General features: G+C 37.1%; 1 protein-coding gene across 3 annotated transcripts in view; it reads right to left on the reverse strand.

Annotated features, from left to right (window-relative positions):
- Positions 1 to 17199, reverse strand: part of gabra5 (gamma-aminobutyric acid type A receptor subunit alpha5) — a 30748-nt gene that overhangs the window by 7339 nt on the left and 6210 nt on the right. For 2 of the 3 annotated variants that reach the window (XM_043242319.1, XM_043242318.1), the window contains exons 3-9: positions 17029 to 17113; positions 16692 to 16816; positions 15533 to 15600; positions 14917 to 15137; positions 9911 to 9993; positions 3274 to 3417; positions 368 to 520 (exon numbers count right to left, since the gene is read on the reverse strand). In XM_043242319.1, coding sequence (XP_043098254.1) covers positions 368 to 520; positions 3274 to 3417; positions 9911 to 9993; positions 14917 to 15137; positions 15533 to 15600; positions 16692 to 16816; positions 17029 to 17111 — 877 coding nt within the window. In that variant the 5' untranslated portion in view covers positions 17112 to 17113. Of the gene's footprint in view, positions 1 to 367; positions 521 to 3273; positions 3418 to 9910; positions 9994 to 14916; positions 15138 to 15532; positions 15601 to 16691; positions 16817 to 17028; positions 17178 to 17199 lie in introns of all 3 variants that reach the window. The other variant, XM_043242320.1, reaches the window with a different exon arrangement.

Raw genomic sequence — 17199 nt, forward strand, 5'->3', positions numbered from 1 at the left:
CTGTAATAACACCAGAAATCTTTTAGCATTAGCAGTTTCTTAACTATTTAAGTAAGTTAAGTAAGGTTAAGTAAGTTATGCTATGCATATAATATTGGATTTCTCAAAAAAGAAAGATGGTAAAAATAGTTTTTGAAATAAAATGTGTATTAGGCATAATCATTGAAGCAATACGGTTAAATTTAAAAGAAAAAAACATCACTGGATTATTTGTAATTTCTATACTATTTTCTATACTATTTATACATTCTTTTATGGAACATCTGTTTGTGTGCATATACGTGTGTGTGTGTGTGTGTGTGTGTGTGTGTGTGTGCGCGAGTGTGTGTTGACTTGAATACCAGGGGGCAAAAAGGGAAGCACTAACCAAAAACCGTCCTGGCAGGGACAGATTCACGGTTGAGCCAGAATGAGACTTGGGAGAGAATGACAGTCATGAAGCAAGGCATGTAGGTCTGAATCACAAAGTAACCGATCTTCCTCTTCAGGTAGAAATGGGCCATCATGACTGTGTATTGACCTGCAGGGGGAACAATGAAACAGAAGAAGAATGAAATGAGAGAAAGGATGAGAATAGAAAACAGTGATGGAAAAATAAGTAAGAGAAGAAACAAAGGGACTAAGAGAGAGAGGGATAGAGAGTGATTAAACTCTTGGGGGGATAAGTGCAAACCAGCTGAGAGGTTTAAAGAGAAAATGAGAAAAAGAGAGAGAGAGGTGGTGAGAAACAAGTCAAAGGAAGACAGGGACATAAGAATAGTAAGACAAATCAAAACAAATGGGAAGTGAAGTAATTACAGAATTTTCCAACAGTACTGTCAGTGTTCTTTCAGAGTGAATGGAAACACTTTCACTTCCTAGTTTGTGGTCTCATTAGCACCAAATAGTGGACAGTTACTGTAATGTCTGACCACAAAGATGATTCGATTTTGTTTTAGTACAACATAAATAATTTTAAAGGTAAAATAAATGGCATAAATCATCACAATGGAACTGACTGAATCGTCTAAACAAAAGTGACATTTATGGTGTATTTAAGAGCTGTCACGCTGTGCACTGGAACATGGTGAGGTAAATCATTAACTGGAATAGAAAAGAGAATACAGAGTGAAAAAAACATTATATATCCTGTTAACCAAGCGAAGATTGAATTTGAAGCTTTTAAAAAAAATCCTTTTGAGCCACACAGTCTGATAAACTATAGAAAATCCACTGATGACTGCTGCTTTCTCCTGGCAAAATCGGATTTTTGTGTCCCACTAATCCCTTGTCACAATCTGCATCCTGCAGGCTTCTCTCTCTCTCTCTCTCTCTCTCTCAAACACACACACACACACACAAACTCTTCTGTCTCTCGCTCTTTCAATAGTTCCATCCATTCTGTCAGGCCAGGCCATCCACGTTTAGGATATACTCTTTCACGGCTTGCAGAGAGAAAGCGAGGAAACAAAAAAAGGGGTTAAAACAAAGCGAAAACGCGAAATCTAGTCGAGATCAGAGGCGACAGATCAAGTGGATCAGATGAAGAGGACAACAAGCTGTTGAGCCTGGGAAGTCAAGGAAAAGTTTGAACGTAGTGAGGGCCCAGGGGGCAAAGATGTCCTCATCATGAGGGGCTCATCGCATCCCCTTTGTCTGGCTCGCCCTTTTATTTCAATGACCGGGAAGAAAGCACAACTGGCAGTGCCCCATTTCATATATTCCACCTTGGATGCGCCCTGCGGGGTGGGACTCTTCTGAGAGCTACAAACATGCGACTGTGGTGGATTTTACTTCTAAGCTTTTGGAGTGTTTATGGAGAACTCCCATTCATAGCAGAGAACAACGCTGCCATGCTGGTCAACTGGTGAGTGGTCTGTTTTTTTTTTTTACGCTCAAAGAAAAATAACACAGCATTGAACGCCGACAGGAACGGATGAGCACCTGTGGGGGGTCAGCTTCTAAATCTATTTGAAACAGTTGGGAAGGGCAGGTGCTATTTTCTGGATGGGAGTTCTTATTAATAAAAGGTGACAGGTTATCTGGATGTCTTTACAGTGCAGGCCAAGTGATTGAATGTTGACATTTCCACTGGAGATAATTTTACCCTCTGTTTGGCAGACTCTAGAAGGTCTTTTCTCCCCTTTGTTTCTTTTTCTTCTCCACTGGGTTTGAGCTAATGACCCTGCGCTCATGAGATGAAGTCCTGGTGGATCTATTTTTAACTTTGTAAAGAGGTTTCCACCCCAGATTAGCAGCAGTAATGACCAGCTGACCTTTGTCCTGCAAGTCAGACGGGGCAAAAAATCAGAAGACGGAGGAAGACAGGTTATAAAGTCCTGCCAGAAAGGAACGCCGTGGCCTCAGAGCTAGTTTCTAAAAGTGTTTCTGGCCACCTGATGACAGCTGGCAAACTTTGATGTCTAAATCAATGGCAGAAAGATGGCTCAGCAGGGTTTAAAACATGACGTGGTCGGCGTAGTTGATAGTATCTGCCCAGCTCATGATCAGAGCACGATAATGTCTTATTGAATATGAGTGTATGCCAGCTCAGCACGGTTATCCATATATGTACATCCATAAAGACGGAACAAGGGGAAGCCCCCAACCCCACCCCCCACACATGATTACAAAGCTTGAGGCAGAAATGATATGAGTGTATTACCAGTCATCTTTACATAACCGAATTAGACAGATGCCACCTAGGCCCCCTTCTCCCCCTTGCTCGTCTCCCATGTGTCTCTTGCCGGCTTGAGCCAATGGTGGCTGACCGACGTCACATGGTAAAAGCACAACTGATGGGGAAGCACAAGGATTAACCCTCCAGACCCAATGGCTCAGGATAAGTGTTGTTTTCTCCCCTCCCTCCCGCTCATCTTCATCTCGTCCTGTACTCTCGCTGGTCCTAGAGACAGCTGGCCGTGAGTGGGAGGTGTACTGAAATCCTCATCACTCATTTGCCATCCAGCTTGATTTGAAAAAGCTATAATCACAGAAGGGCTATCATTTTATTTAAGAGAAACGACGTCACGCGGTGTAGGAAAATGAAACTGAAATGGTGTGATGCAACACATCCTGTTCCTGGAAATAATGCATTAGATATAACAGGTTAGAAGGCGAGATGAACTGCGAAGGAAAATATATGAGATATTAGCAAGAATGGGCACTGCATTACTGCATAACCCTTAGGGGCATGGTCCTAACTGTAAAGCTGAATAGCAGCTGAATCTTACACCAAATGACTGACTGACTGACATTGCGGTGAACGGGATTAGGTCAGAGAAAGTTATTTACCTCTGCTTGTTTTGATATCTTCGGTACCGACAGTGTGGCCGATCAAATGGTATTGGTTAAGACGTGACCCTTCCTCTGCCACTACCACAGACATACCAGGGCCTTTAGTCCACTTGTACACCACTTCTGAAATAGGGTAGGCATCTGGAAAAACACACAGTTGTTTACACTTATTATGCAACAATAACAGTTATTAACCAGACACTGCGAGTACCTGGAAGATTAGTTCAAATTAAATGTAATCTGTTTAGTCCTGTCTTTGAATAAGGTTGCATAAGTGTTACCCACTCTTGATTGTACAGTCATCGTCAGTTGATTGCATTGCGATTTGCATGCAGGGAACTTTCATTTCTCAGATTTAGGAGGTACACCTGTCAATCATGGGGAAACATCAGCTTCCTTTATCAACAGGGAGCATGTTTTTCTGACTCTGCCAAGTGTAGAGCTGGGTAATAAATTTAATAATCTGCACCTGTGTTAAAAAATAGGATCAGACCATGACGGATTTACACAGACACCTGCACCTCAGTTGAAGACAGCTAGAAGAATGCTTCAGTAACATGACCTGGAAACATGGCAAGTCTATGTGTAACCTTTGTATAGATGTCCTTCAAAAAACAGTCAAAAAGAGATCTAAAAAAACCAGACAATCCTCTTAATACACTGATCCACAAATAAATCTTTTTTTTTCCATTTTCATTTATTTTCTCATTTACCTTTCTAAGTATTTTTATTGCATATTTATGTATTTTCATTTACATATGGTAATCGGCTCACATTCAAAGAGAAACTACATTTTCAATAGAAGCTAGTTTCATATAAAATAGCTGCAGCTTTTACAGAGAGTTCCTTACTACTCCATGTTTTCCCTTTTACCCCCCTCCCACCATTGTGACATTCAATCTTGAAGCAAAACATTAATCCTGCCACTCTGATGCCGGCTGTCTCCATCACAATTAAGATTGACTTCGACCATCTAGACTGAGGGATTATTCTGCCAACAATCTACACACACAGAGGCACGTACCCTTAGATACCCCAAGCAAAATTCCTGCAAACTAATTTGCACTACACAAATTGTCAGTCTCACCACCCCCACTCCATCCACTTTTCCCTGATTATGAAAATGTGCTTTTTTTGCAAACTCGCTATTGATATTGCTACAAATCTTCTGACTAAATCCTAACTAACAGCACTGAAAACAGTTCAGTTACGGTGAAAGCTCTCATGTTGTGTACCCCTACAGATAATAGTGTGCTATTACCAAAAAACTGTGCCAGATTTCCTTGGATGGTTGCAAAAAGGCTTTTGCATGTTGAAATACTGTAATAATATAATGCATTATGTAAGGCATCATGGGCAAGTAGCTTCTAGGCCATTCTCACAGACACTTCTTAGTATGGAAAGTCCACTTGAGGACAAGCCCACACATTACCTCTTAAGACTCTATAGGGTACCAGCCAAATAAGATTGTAAAGCTAATACTGATTGTTGGGACAGAGAGCACACATAGTTAGTTCAAAATGCAGGCAAGTCCTGTAATTTTTTATTTTTAACTACTGCATTTTACACAACGCGTTGTTACGTAACACTTTTGGGACAAATGTACCGTATGTTTAAAGTTCTCTAAACAGAGGGTTTATTCATGAAACTCATGAATATCTTTAATATTTATATATTATGTGCATTCCAGTCAATAGGAAGATTTACACACCAATGGATTTAAGTGCAACTTACACAAAAAAGCTATGAGTTCCATGAATCAGGCCACAATTTTATAGGAAGGGTTTAATCTTTCAAAATGTTTAATTGTTAAACATTTTATAGTATTTTTTTATTGTATTTTTTCAGCATTTGCTATAGAGCTATATATATATATTTATTTATACACAGACATGTGATAAGCTGGTCATGTCTGTATTCTGTGCTATCTCCCTGTCTTACACAAAACATAGACATGCATTACTGCTGTCATCATTATTGTGGATTTATGGCACGAACCTCTACTGGTGTGTGACTTTTCAAATATTTATTATTCTTATTTTTTGACAGGCTGTAGTCTGTAGACATTAAGGAAACAGCATTTGATAAACAGAAGGAAGTGACAAGGTCTAGCTAACAGAAGACAAAATATTTCTCATAGGTCAAGGGTTGAGACTTGAGGGAAACAAATGTAGCTCTTCATTACGACAGGGTCACCACAGCCCAAAGAGAGAATAGCCTGTAGAATAACCTTCTTACTCACACACAACTGAAACACTTTCCAGTAAAATCACTTGACAGAATGTGTGTGTGCATATACAAGTTTGGCTAAACTCAAGAGAAATGACAAATGTTCTCACAAATAGTGTGAAATATCAAACACAAAGCGGCTCTCACTAGATGTCCTCATTAAGTGGAACCAGCATGTGTGTTGTTAGGAATGTTAGTGTTTTACAGCTCATTTTATTCCAGGTCTATATCAATTATTTGATGATTTACGACCGTTTTTTTTGTTGTTGTTTTTGTTGTACGGTGACGGTTGTTCACGATTCCCTTGTTTGTCCCTTGAGTTAAACTGAGCACTGTTCTTCAGAAAAATTCTCCATGTCCTGCAGATTCTTCAGTTTTCCAGCATCTTTTACATATTTGAATTGAGGATTGTTCTGAAGAACAGTGCTCAGTTTAACTGTTCAGAACAAACAAGGGACTAGTAGATAATCTAGGCTAACACACACAGTATTAACAACCAAGGGTTCCCAGATTCTAAAGGGGGATTATTTTCATTTTTTGCTTTTTTTTCTTTTGTCTTGGAACTATATGTAAACATTTTTTAAATGCAAAATATCTTATTCGGGACAGTAGTAAACAAAAAAATAACATGCATGTTGTCTCATCTCTCTTATTTCTCTTCTGCAAGGGGTGCCCAAACTTTTGCATGCCACTGTAAGTAGCATTTAAATAATTAATTCCCAAAACGTGACAATCTGCAAAAATTACACAAGTAAATCAAAATAACATTCAGTTATAATAATGATTATCTTTTGTTGTTAATATAAAATACTAAATATACAGATTTCCACTAGCTTGAAGCAGGGATAGGCAATTCAATAAAAACTGCAAATGATATTATTTTTCTTGGAAACAAACAAATAAATATAAGAATCTCTTCTCAAAAAAACACCCACACCTTTCAACCTGTCCCTATAAAGCCTGTCTATAAAGTTCTTTGCACTGAGATTATGAGGCTTGGCTGCCCTAAAGTGACCCTAATGCTCTATACAAACCAGCTAGTGACATCTTTAGCCATTAGCTCAGCAGGCTGAGAAGCAAACACGGACAGTATTCTTAAAGCAGCAAGATATGTTTGTGACTTGGTTGTTTAAATACTGTTGTTTGTGTGTGTACTTGTTTATTATCTGTCTTTAAATAGGCCTATACATGTATTTCACACATTGTTTTGTAAACCTAACTTATACGATATATCCCCCACTGCTGACCTATGCCTTATCTTATTTCTCTCTCAAACTCTCTGGGAAAAGATATATTGGATTAATCTGAACAAAAATATGATTCACCATTGGGGACCTTTACAAGGTTGAATCATCTTTGTGATATTTGGTCTATATAATCTTTTGAGGTGAATCAGCTGGCACGAGAACCTGAAGGCTGCACTGCTGTACAGGAAGTGCTAAATATACACTATACTGGTACTAACTTTATCAAATAAACCTTAATGGACGTGGCAGGAAGTATATATAAAAAAGACATACAGACTGAAAAATATGGAGTGAAAGAAAATAGCGACTTGCTGAATAATGGCTGTATAAATAACTGTTTATTCACTCAACAGTCTCTACATCTTTACTAATGTATTCATTTCGACAACAACCAAAATATTTAATCTCTGTTTATTAATTTGTCAAACCATGTAATAACTGGGTTAATGTCCAGTCAGACAGTCATATATATATATATATATATATATATATATATATATATATATATATATATATATATATATATAGAGTTCAGTGCTCCTAGACGCTCCACAGTCTCTCTCTTTTCACATAATGAAATCATTTCAACTCGAAATCAATATTTCATGTCCAGCCATGCAATAAGTGGGATAATGTACTGTACAGTCAGCCTATCTTTACCGCAAAATAAACCCTCACAGGGTGATATGAGACCCTAAGCTTCACATCAGGGACTATTCTGTGATAATGACCAGCTGACTTTACATTAATCGTGAAATGAATGTCTTTGTACCCGAATCGCTGAATGTTCTTAGCCTAAGATGTACATTGTGTCTGTTGAGATTAACTACGAGAATGATTGTCTGTCTCTTTGAAGAGCAGAATATTCCTTAACAAAAGCCTCTGCATTAACATAACGCACACATCAGCTTCACAACTTTTGTCATTTATATGAACGCATTGCCTTTCTAAGGCATTTTTGTTGAGATGACGGTTAAAACCAGGCGTCTGTCACTGTTATCCAACCAGCCAAACAAAAGCTGCTAAGTGCAGACAGAATTTATATAACCCTTTACATAACAGAGCACAATACTTCAAGTAAACACATTTGTTGTGCGATTTACAAGTTAAATCACTAATTCTCTGCTGCCTGTATGTAGAGTAACTCGCGCAGAGGAAATGGCATTAAACAAGTCTGAGAGCTCAAAAGTTTGAAAGTATGTTGAGCCCTAATGAAGGCTAAATTTTCAATTACCACCTGACAATGAATAATTAATACCATTTGAGACATTTGAGTTAGCTCACGGGGTGTTTTAAATCTTCAGTAGAATGTAAAATTAAAAAACCCAAGAAATGCTGAGAAATGACTAATTAAACAAAATAGCTAAATAATAGAATCCAATCATTTCTGTGCAGGATAGTTCATGTTTATTAACACCATACTGTTCATTTGTGGAAATCATGCTCAGTCTTCATTAAATATTCATGATGTGTTAAGTACTTCTTGCTTCTATAATAAAAGAGATAATATATGATCAGATCAATGAAAAAAAAAGTAAGTCAAGTCAAGTTTGTTGGTTATGCTATTGTCCATAAAATGGGTATAAACCAAACCAGAGCTGGTGGGGTGAGGGGGATTAAGCCTTGTTATTACTGTTATTAAAATATTTTCAGTATACCAGAAGAAGAGTTTTATTAGTGTGCAAAATATTTTTTTAGACAGGGGAGTATCTTCAATTGATGCAGCGTGGCTGGTTTAATATTAGTTTCAAGGATTGTCATCAATTTGGATTCAGGTCAAACCAGGCATGCTAGTACAATTTTACTTTTAGAGTGATTAGATTTTATTCTGTACTTCTAACTACATTGATGTTCTAATTTAACAATCCATCCAATCACATCGGGAAGCCTATGAGATTCCCAAAAGCACTGCATCAGACTCGTTTTAGGTCACGGGCCAGATTAGATTAAACATCACCTTATGCTGGCCTATTTTTATTTATTTATTTATTAAATCTTGACATACCCATAGAGAGAGTAAGCACAATGCGTGGTTTTATGCAACTACTGAATGAACTTCGGGTCAGGAGGGATTTTACCATGAAGCTACAAAAATACAATCAAATATTTAGATATGCACAATCATAAAACATCAGTGACGCCCCCCCTAAGCGCTGTCTGTCATGGTTTCTGCTATATCCCAACCCAAAGGCTTTCTGTATACAGCCCTATCCTCTAATGCTCTGAACATCAAAGAAAGCTGAGCCCATCTCAGGTCATCCCTGGCTTCTTAACACCAAAAAGCCTTTCTTTTGTGTGTGGGTAGTGCGTACGTGAGCGCGGGAGAGATGGCAGGACACCTTCCTACTAATCCAGTCCTCAAGTCACCCTTCTTTCTGCTAGCACCAGGTGATAATCTTAATCCTGCTCTTGGACAGGATGCCATGTGATAATCAGACTAAACTGGACACAGTATGTGTACAGATATACCTTAAACACCAGTCCATCAAGCTGACTAAAGTAGGCCAAGTTAGCATAAATTGACTGAATATTTTGGTAAAAGCTACACAAAAATGTATTGAGAACAAATGCAGTGAGAAATGAAGATGAAGGCAAAGAGGTGCTTTGTGCATAATATAAGAAAGATGATTTTTCCCATCATCTCCCAGCAGAGGAAATTTCCTATAAAATATACACAATGTTGCTATTATTCCTTCCTCTGCTCTGCTAACGTTTCATAAGTGAATACATGCTGTGCACACACACACACACACACACACACACACATATATATATATATATATATATATATATATATATATATATATGATTGCACATGATTGTAAAGTTGTATATATATATATATATATATATATATATATATATATATATATATATATATATATATATATATATATATATATATATATACGAAAGAGGGTTTATTCTACAATTTTCTTAATCTAAATGAGATATACTATTCATATGTATTTACTGAATAAGACGGTAATCTTGCATTTTGAGTAGTGACTATACTTCATCAGAGAGATTCTTTTATGATTTCTTGGAATCTGCTATTTCCAGGCAAAATAAAAAAGGCAATGAAACATTCAAAAAGGATTTTTTGGGCAGTGGTAAAGGAATTGTTCTTCATTCAGAATAAAATATTATGGACTTACAGCTGCCAAATTTAAGTGGGCAGGCATGAGTATCCATAGGGAAATCCTCCAACTGCATGGGACACTCCGCTGATATGGTCAGTCTGAAGACAGAAAAAGAAAATATGATTAAATCTATATCTGAATATGTTTTAAAGATCAGTTTTTAGTATAAACATCATCATCCTCTTACACAAACATTACTGGAACAGTGAGTAGCCAATTGTAACTAATTCAATCAGTGTTCAATGTCTTTTTGAGAATCCTCTTAATGTAACTCTAGGCTTGAATAACTTGTGTATATTAATAGGAAGACTGAGCTAGCGTGTTGAGTGCTCTTAGATATATTTATAGATCAAGGGTGCCCTCATGTGCCAGATGTAGGAATGCTGCCAAATCGGTGAAGTAAAGCGCCGCTAATTCTGGCTCTGCTTATAAGCAAGTGCGTGCACACACACACACACACACACACACACACACCAGTATTACAAACACATGAATAAAAACATAATTTCTTATTCAAAATTCAGTTTTCACTCCTGTTTGATTCTAGTGCATCTTTAAACGCTGAAGCTTCATACAATAAGATTTCAAAGATTTATTTTGAACTGACATTGCCACCATTGGAATATACAAGCAAAAAATTATAATAATACTGTGCCATGTAAGCCCAGCAGAAAAAAATCACCTGTGCTATAAATCCTAAAAAAACTTCAAATCATTTTTGATGTGTGCCTAAACGGTGTTTTAATATACTATTTAGGATAGTGTGTATAATGTCAGTCTTTAAATGCAGTCTTTTAAAGCCTACCTGAAGTATACTTGCAATAATTCCACTTAAGCAGTATCAAGTGCAATGACACTTAAGTGTTACTTCAAGTACAAAATGAGTTGTTACAACTTACCAGACTTTAAGTATACCAGTTACAATGCACAAGGTATTTTTTATTAAGCACAAACAAGCAAATATGTAAATGTACTTGTAATATTAGCATAAAATAAATTTATTTGAAATACTTTTTTTTTTCACTAGGGACTACATTTAGTTCTACCACACTAGAGAAGACAGATTCGATTTAAAAGTAATTTTATTTTAAATTTAAGTGAATAAATTTGAGAAACTAAAAATTACGTTGCTTAGTATTGTTTATTATATTGTTGTTTTTCTTATATGTATATATGTATTTGTTTGAAAGTATATATTGTCTTTATGTTAAAAGTTTAAACCCCCTGGAGAACGCTGCAGTGGCTGAATCTGCTATCCTGTAGCCCCCTCTAGTGGACCACTTATGAAACACAGCATTTCTACAACCATATGATTTTCTGAAAATATCTGAGGCTAAACACATTAAATGTGATGGAGATGGATTTTTGCAACATCAATTCATTCTATCTGAGAGAGTGCTGCTGAATTTGATTGCTGGATATTATAGAGTACATAAGTGATCTAACATGACATTAGCAATATGAAATGGAAGCAGCATCGCATTATTATTGTCCCTCTGTTAAACAGCCAGAAGGATTTGGGCATTTCCTGTTTTAACAAAGTACGTCCATCACATATACAATGTCTGGCTGCATAAAGTCTATTTAAATCAATGTTCAAGTCTGCTACTAAACCAAAAGTCATCAGCAAGGCCGTTTAGCACAGCAATTATATGAGATCAAGGCTGATCATAGCTAGAATTACCATAATGGCTACAGGATGGTTGCCATATTATGCTACCCTGTAGGCATTACGCTTCCATGCTGGAACCTGTTCAATGATTTGGCGTAAGCAGTGCAATAAGACGTCAGTGTTGACCCTCAGCTGACAGCGTAATGAAGGGTTTGATATTGCCATGCAACCAGAGCTGCTTAAAACCTCCATAATCAGCATCTGAGGATGAGACCGGGGTTGAAGGGCCCATGGTTGTATCTCTGACTGGAAATCCTGCGAGAATGTAATTAATGGGGCGGGACACGTGAGGCGCTGTTCTTTCACTTAATCAGTGCAGGGCCTTCATCTCTGACAGCTCCATGATGAATTGCTGTATTGGAAAAATGAAGGACTGTCCTCTAAACTCAACCTCCATTCGACCAGCTCACACAACTTTATCAAAACCAGCCATATGGGAGGTGAAGGGCTCGCTATGTACTTACTGAACACAGTTAGTGCTGAGGTCAGCATTGCTGGATGTGGAGACGAAATGATGTGGCACCGGGGCCTTGACAAATCATGAGCGTTCAGAGCTTGATCCTGACGGTGAGCTTTATTTGGTCTGTGATAGCCCATTAAAGCTCATAAATTATTATTTTCTGTTCTTCCTTTGGCTGTCTTACAAATTTCGCATGAATGTTCTGTAGAGGAAGTCGGTATCTCTAAATAACAGTGGCTGATTCTGTGCCAGCACTATAGTAATATACAAACCTAAGCTGTTATTATAAATAATGCATACTTAAAATATTACTTTCTTACTATTTCTTTTCAATATATATTTTGTAATATTTATTTTTTTACCTTTCAGATTGTATATAAAGAGTTTATTTACAAAAACAGACAACATGATCATTTTCATAAATCATGTTTTTATTGTGTTATGGTGTTTTTATTATGTTAAGTTAGCTGCATTTGTTTAGTTATTATTATTTAGGCAAAACAACCCAATTGCAGACTGGCATTAAATGAAATGCAGGATTAAAATATATATATATATATATATATATATATATATATATATATATATATATATATATATATATATATATATAATTTTATATTCTCTTTATATACAGTGTATGCAGGTGTCATTGCAATTTATAGAAATTATTGTACATAACAACATACAACAATTATGGACTATCAGATGCCTGTACTGAAGGGTGGTTTTGTATATACAAAAAATATATAGAGAGAGAGGGAGAGAGATAAAATTTTATATATACATATATATAAAAACAGATATATAATATTAAGAGGATCAAAGGTAAAAAGTCGCTTTTTGAAAAATTCATATTAGTCAACCAATAATTTAAATATTGAGGTGGACATGTCTTATGGCTCTGTTTAAAATCGTTTTTTACCATATAGTTTTACAATGTATGTTTTCCTTCTGCACCATTTGTCTCAACATCAAGCTCAAGCTAAGAAGTTATTTTAAAAACATGGCAGATCCTTCAGAAGATTTGACAGTTTCTAGAACATCTCCCTTTTGTTCGGTCTCATAACCTCCTTTTTAACTCTAATAAAAGCCTGTAGACTGCATTCCACTTTTAGAATGTGGGTGGTGAAACTGTTTTGCCCTGCTTTTTCATGGCAGCTAAGGTGCTCCTTTCCATCTCAGCAGGAAAAATAAAAAACCTTACTGCTGATCACTTTTCCGGAAACAATGTGCGCATTAGTGAGTGGTAAAAGGCCTTTTTAATGGTTCGCACTGTTAGGAAATGCAACACTGGGCAGAGTTTATTGTAGGCAAGCTACAATAGCTCCACCATTGATTTCTAAATGACATGCTCTGAGTCATTTCCTCTCAGAGTCATTAATGTTTGATTGATGTTCTCGTTCAATCTACGATCTAAAAAAGCAGCTCTATCTAAGGCTTTAGCAATTGAATAATTTTTGTAAGATGCATTTGGTCTAACAATATACAACACAAATGATGAAAAAAAAACACGCTCCGCAAATGAGAAAGCAATGCGTTTCATGTAAATGAAATGATCCATGTTCTTTGACTTTTTCATTTATTTTATATTGCTTTAGCCCCACTACACGAAATCTAATTGTTACCTCTGTGGAAAACTCACCAAATCCCTCTCTGCATTTAAATTTGAGTTAATAAAAACTAATAACTCATTATATAATGGATCATCGTAACCGTAACCCTGGAGGAATAAAAACAATGAATACATAACCGCCACAATTTAAACACTTTACGATTGTGCTCTTCAAAATTCAGCACTTACTCAAGCAGATTCTACTACAGAGAGGATTTAGTATTGATGCCATTTGAGAACAACAATAGCGGCTTTTATACAGCACTAACACAGCAGTGTTCAGTGCTTGGCAGTAGATTGTTGCTGATGATAGCATGGCGAGCAGAAACTGTTTGTGTGTGATTGTAAGTGTGTGCGTGCGTGTTCTCTCCCTCTGCCCTGATACTGCGAGTAATGGAGCAGACAGTCTGTGAAGAACAACTCAACAACAGGGGCATAAAACATACAGCCACATGCCCTCTTCTGCTTTCTCTTTTTCTTTTGTTTCTATCTCTTGCTTTGTCGCACCCCCTCTTGCTTTTTCTCTGGAACACCCTTAGGTTGGAACACCCTTGGATGACTGGTTTAGGGCACAAAGACAAACTAAAATAAACTAGAGAGAGGTACATTTTCTGAATAAAATGTGCGTGGAGTGTCAACAAAATCGTAATTTGCCTCTAGAACCTCAGTACACTGCTCAAAGTCAAAAAAAGTTTACTTGCTAAAAATATGTAGGTTTTTAAGTGAAAAATAGACACATTGGTCTTGATTAAAATAGTCTTGGTAGGATCAGTAATAATGACTTAAAGTGGCAAAATAATCAGTGAAGTTTCACAAACGTATTCCACAATTTTCAAAAATTACATTTAAATAAATGTACAAATTAAATTAAACATATGGTCATTGCATATATGTATGTATGTATATATATATACGTCGTTTGTAATATTTTGTTGGCAGGGCAAGCAGACAGATAGATAGATAGATCTGATGTAACGTCCTATGAATAGACAGCATCAGAAAAAATGTATAGAAAGAAATCTTAGCTTTGGCAGGGGCAAACTGAACATACCCACTGAGACTGTACAACGTGAAACATGAGATGCTGAGTTCGGCAGGAACCAAGTTCACGAGTGCTTAACACATCTGTGGCATTGCAGAGGGTTCAACAGTGCAAGACAGGAGTGAGAAAGGCATAAATGATGAAGGTCAAATTTGTAACTGTACTAGCCATAACTACTCAAATCCATTCATGCACGCAGCAGTTGACAAGGTTTTAAAGCTTAAACTGGTACCTCATGGTGTACAGCAATGTGCCATCATCCTTCAGTCTCAGAAGCTTGTTGGGTGTCGTCATGTTGTGAGCAATGGATTTTTTGCCGTTGAGGAAAAAGGTGTCCGGTGTCCAGATATTACTGGCCAGTAGGTTATTCAGAGGTAGCATCTCCATCGGCCCTTTAAAACACAAACGCTCATCCTTCCAGCTTTGACGGAAAAACACATCAATGGTGTACTCCTGTGGAGAGAAAAATATTAGTGTCATTAGTGTGCACCTGAAGGCAGGGTCGTCGCGATGTACCCCGGGTACTGTTATGAGGAGGAGGGGTCCGCTGAGGCCTCCCCATAAACTTTTTCTCCAGTGGCCCATCAATTACATCAATGACCTTGCCTGAAGGAAGAATCGCATGTGTCACGTGACTGAATAAAAAAACGAACAATAGTATCATTCATCAAACGTACTTTGACCTGCGTAAGATAGCGCATACAGAATATAAGGGAATGTTGCAGAGGTGAAGTATGGAGGCAGGATTTAATGAAGGGGGTCCTGATGAGGAAATATCTCAGAGGAGAATTTGTGGAGGTTAGTGAATGATGCTTCTTCATAAAGAAGGATATGGCTGAAATACTTACCATCTCAGTATCTGAAACTGGTCCAAAGCTGGTAACAAAGATGTTGGTTTTTATTTCTGTCACTTTCTCTGTAAAATCCAAAAACATTTTTTTTAGTTCAGTTTTGGTCATTGCATACTGTACATAGTTAAATACATAAATACTAAAACTGAAACTAATATTAAAACAATTAAAAAACTTTTATTACTGAAATAAAGTAAAATTCCGTTAGTTTCCAAGGTATCATTTTGATTTAGTTATACTAAAAAATGAAAAAAAAAATCTATAGACACAGAAAAAAACTAAAACTATTAAAAATTAAATGCAAATTCACAGAATTTACATTACAAATATAGCGTTATGTACATATAAGCATATATCATGCATAAATATAATATAAAAATATACAGAATTTGCACTAAAGTATGCTTTGATCCGGCCACGTTATTTAGATGCATTCATTTTTTAAATGAAAAGCAATTAATTTCATCCGCCTGATTGCACTTTCCTTCTCAAGGCACTAAATCAAGTCCAATGCCATCATTTGTCAATTGACATCACGTTGCTGCAGCTACAGTTATGAGATGTGCTCCCTTGAACTCTCTCACGTGGAAACAGAGCAGCCTGTGTTTATTCTCTTTCTCTGCCATGCTTTCGACCTCTGAGAACAATGAACCTGCACCTTTGGAAAAGAACGATAGCTTTCTCAAGGTCAGCGGCCACATTCATATCCCGCTCTCACCCTCTCTCTCTACCTCTGTCTCTGGCAAGAACACTGTAATTGAGAGTGCCGGGAAATAGTGGCCGTTTGATTTTCACAGAGGACCAGGCAATTTCAGCGATCACTTCTGCTCGGTGCAAACATCTGCTGTATAAAAACAGATTTTTTTTTTCTTTTCTATGTACTTTTCCTTCCAGTTAGAAGATTGAATAGAAGCAGCATCTCTCTCCTTTTTAATGAAAGTCCTTCATGCTGCTGTCACGATGGAATGTGCAGGCGTTCTCTCTGTTTTTCAAAAACCATCTGCCTTTATCTGAGCACATCTTTTCAGAATAACTCTCAAAGGTCAATGCCAAACATAAATGCCATTAATATACAAAGAAAAAACACCTTTTCACTAAAGCACGATTTCGCTACAGATTAGGTTTTAGAGATGGAAATAGTATCTAGGCAGTTTACCTCCAAGCCCAGGTCGCAGTCTGTTATCGTAGCCATCCAGCAATCCATCCAGGATTCGTGTGAAAACTGTGATGTTATCATTGAGCTCTGACTCTTTAGGAATCCCTGTAGTAGTCTGGGAAAGGCTGATGAACAAGACCACAAAGATAATTAATAACTGCAAGCATTAACTCCCATCCTCCTTTCAAACACGACCGCAATGGTAGCGGTGAGGAAATTTGAATCAGCATCAATTAATTGCAGATATATGATATTTAACGTAAACTGACACCTGCGAAAAAAAACTAAAAGAACAATAAAAAAAAAGAGAAAGTTACATGGCAAGCGTGCAATCTACCTCGGATGGCAGGTGAAAGTCATGAACAGAACACCGACCCACAGACTTCTCATTTTAGCGCTGCAATGTGGTCCATATCCCATGCCTGCAAAAGTCCAGCATAGGGAGTTCAATCCAGCACTATGATAATCTGGCCACTCTCCAGGAAACTGAAACATGCACATTTTAATT

The sequence above is a fragment of the Puntigrus tetrazona genome, chromosome 6, assembly GCF_018831695.1.
Source record: "Puntigrus tetrazona isolate hp1 chromosome 6, ASM1883169v1, whole genome shotgun sequence".
NCBI lineage: Eukaryota > Metazoa > Chordata > Actinopteri > Cypriniformes > Cyprinidae > Puntigrus > Puntigrus tetrazona.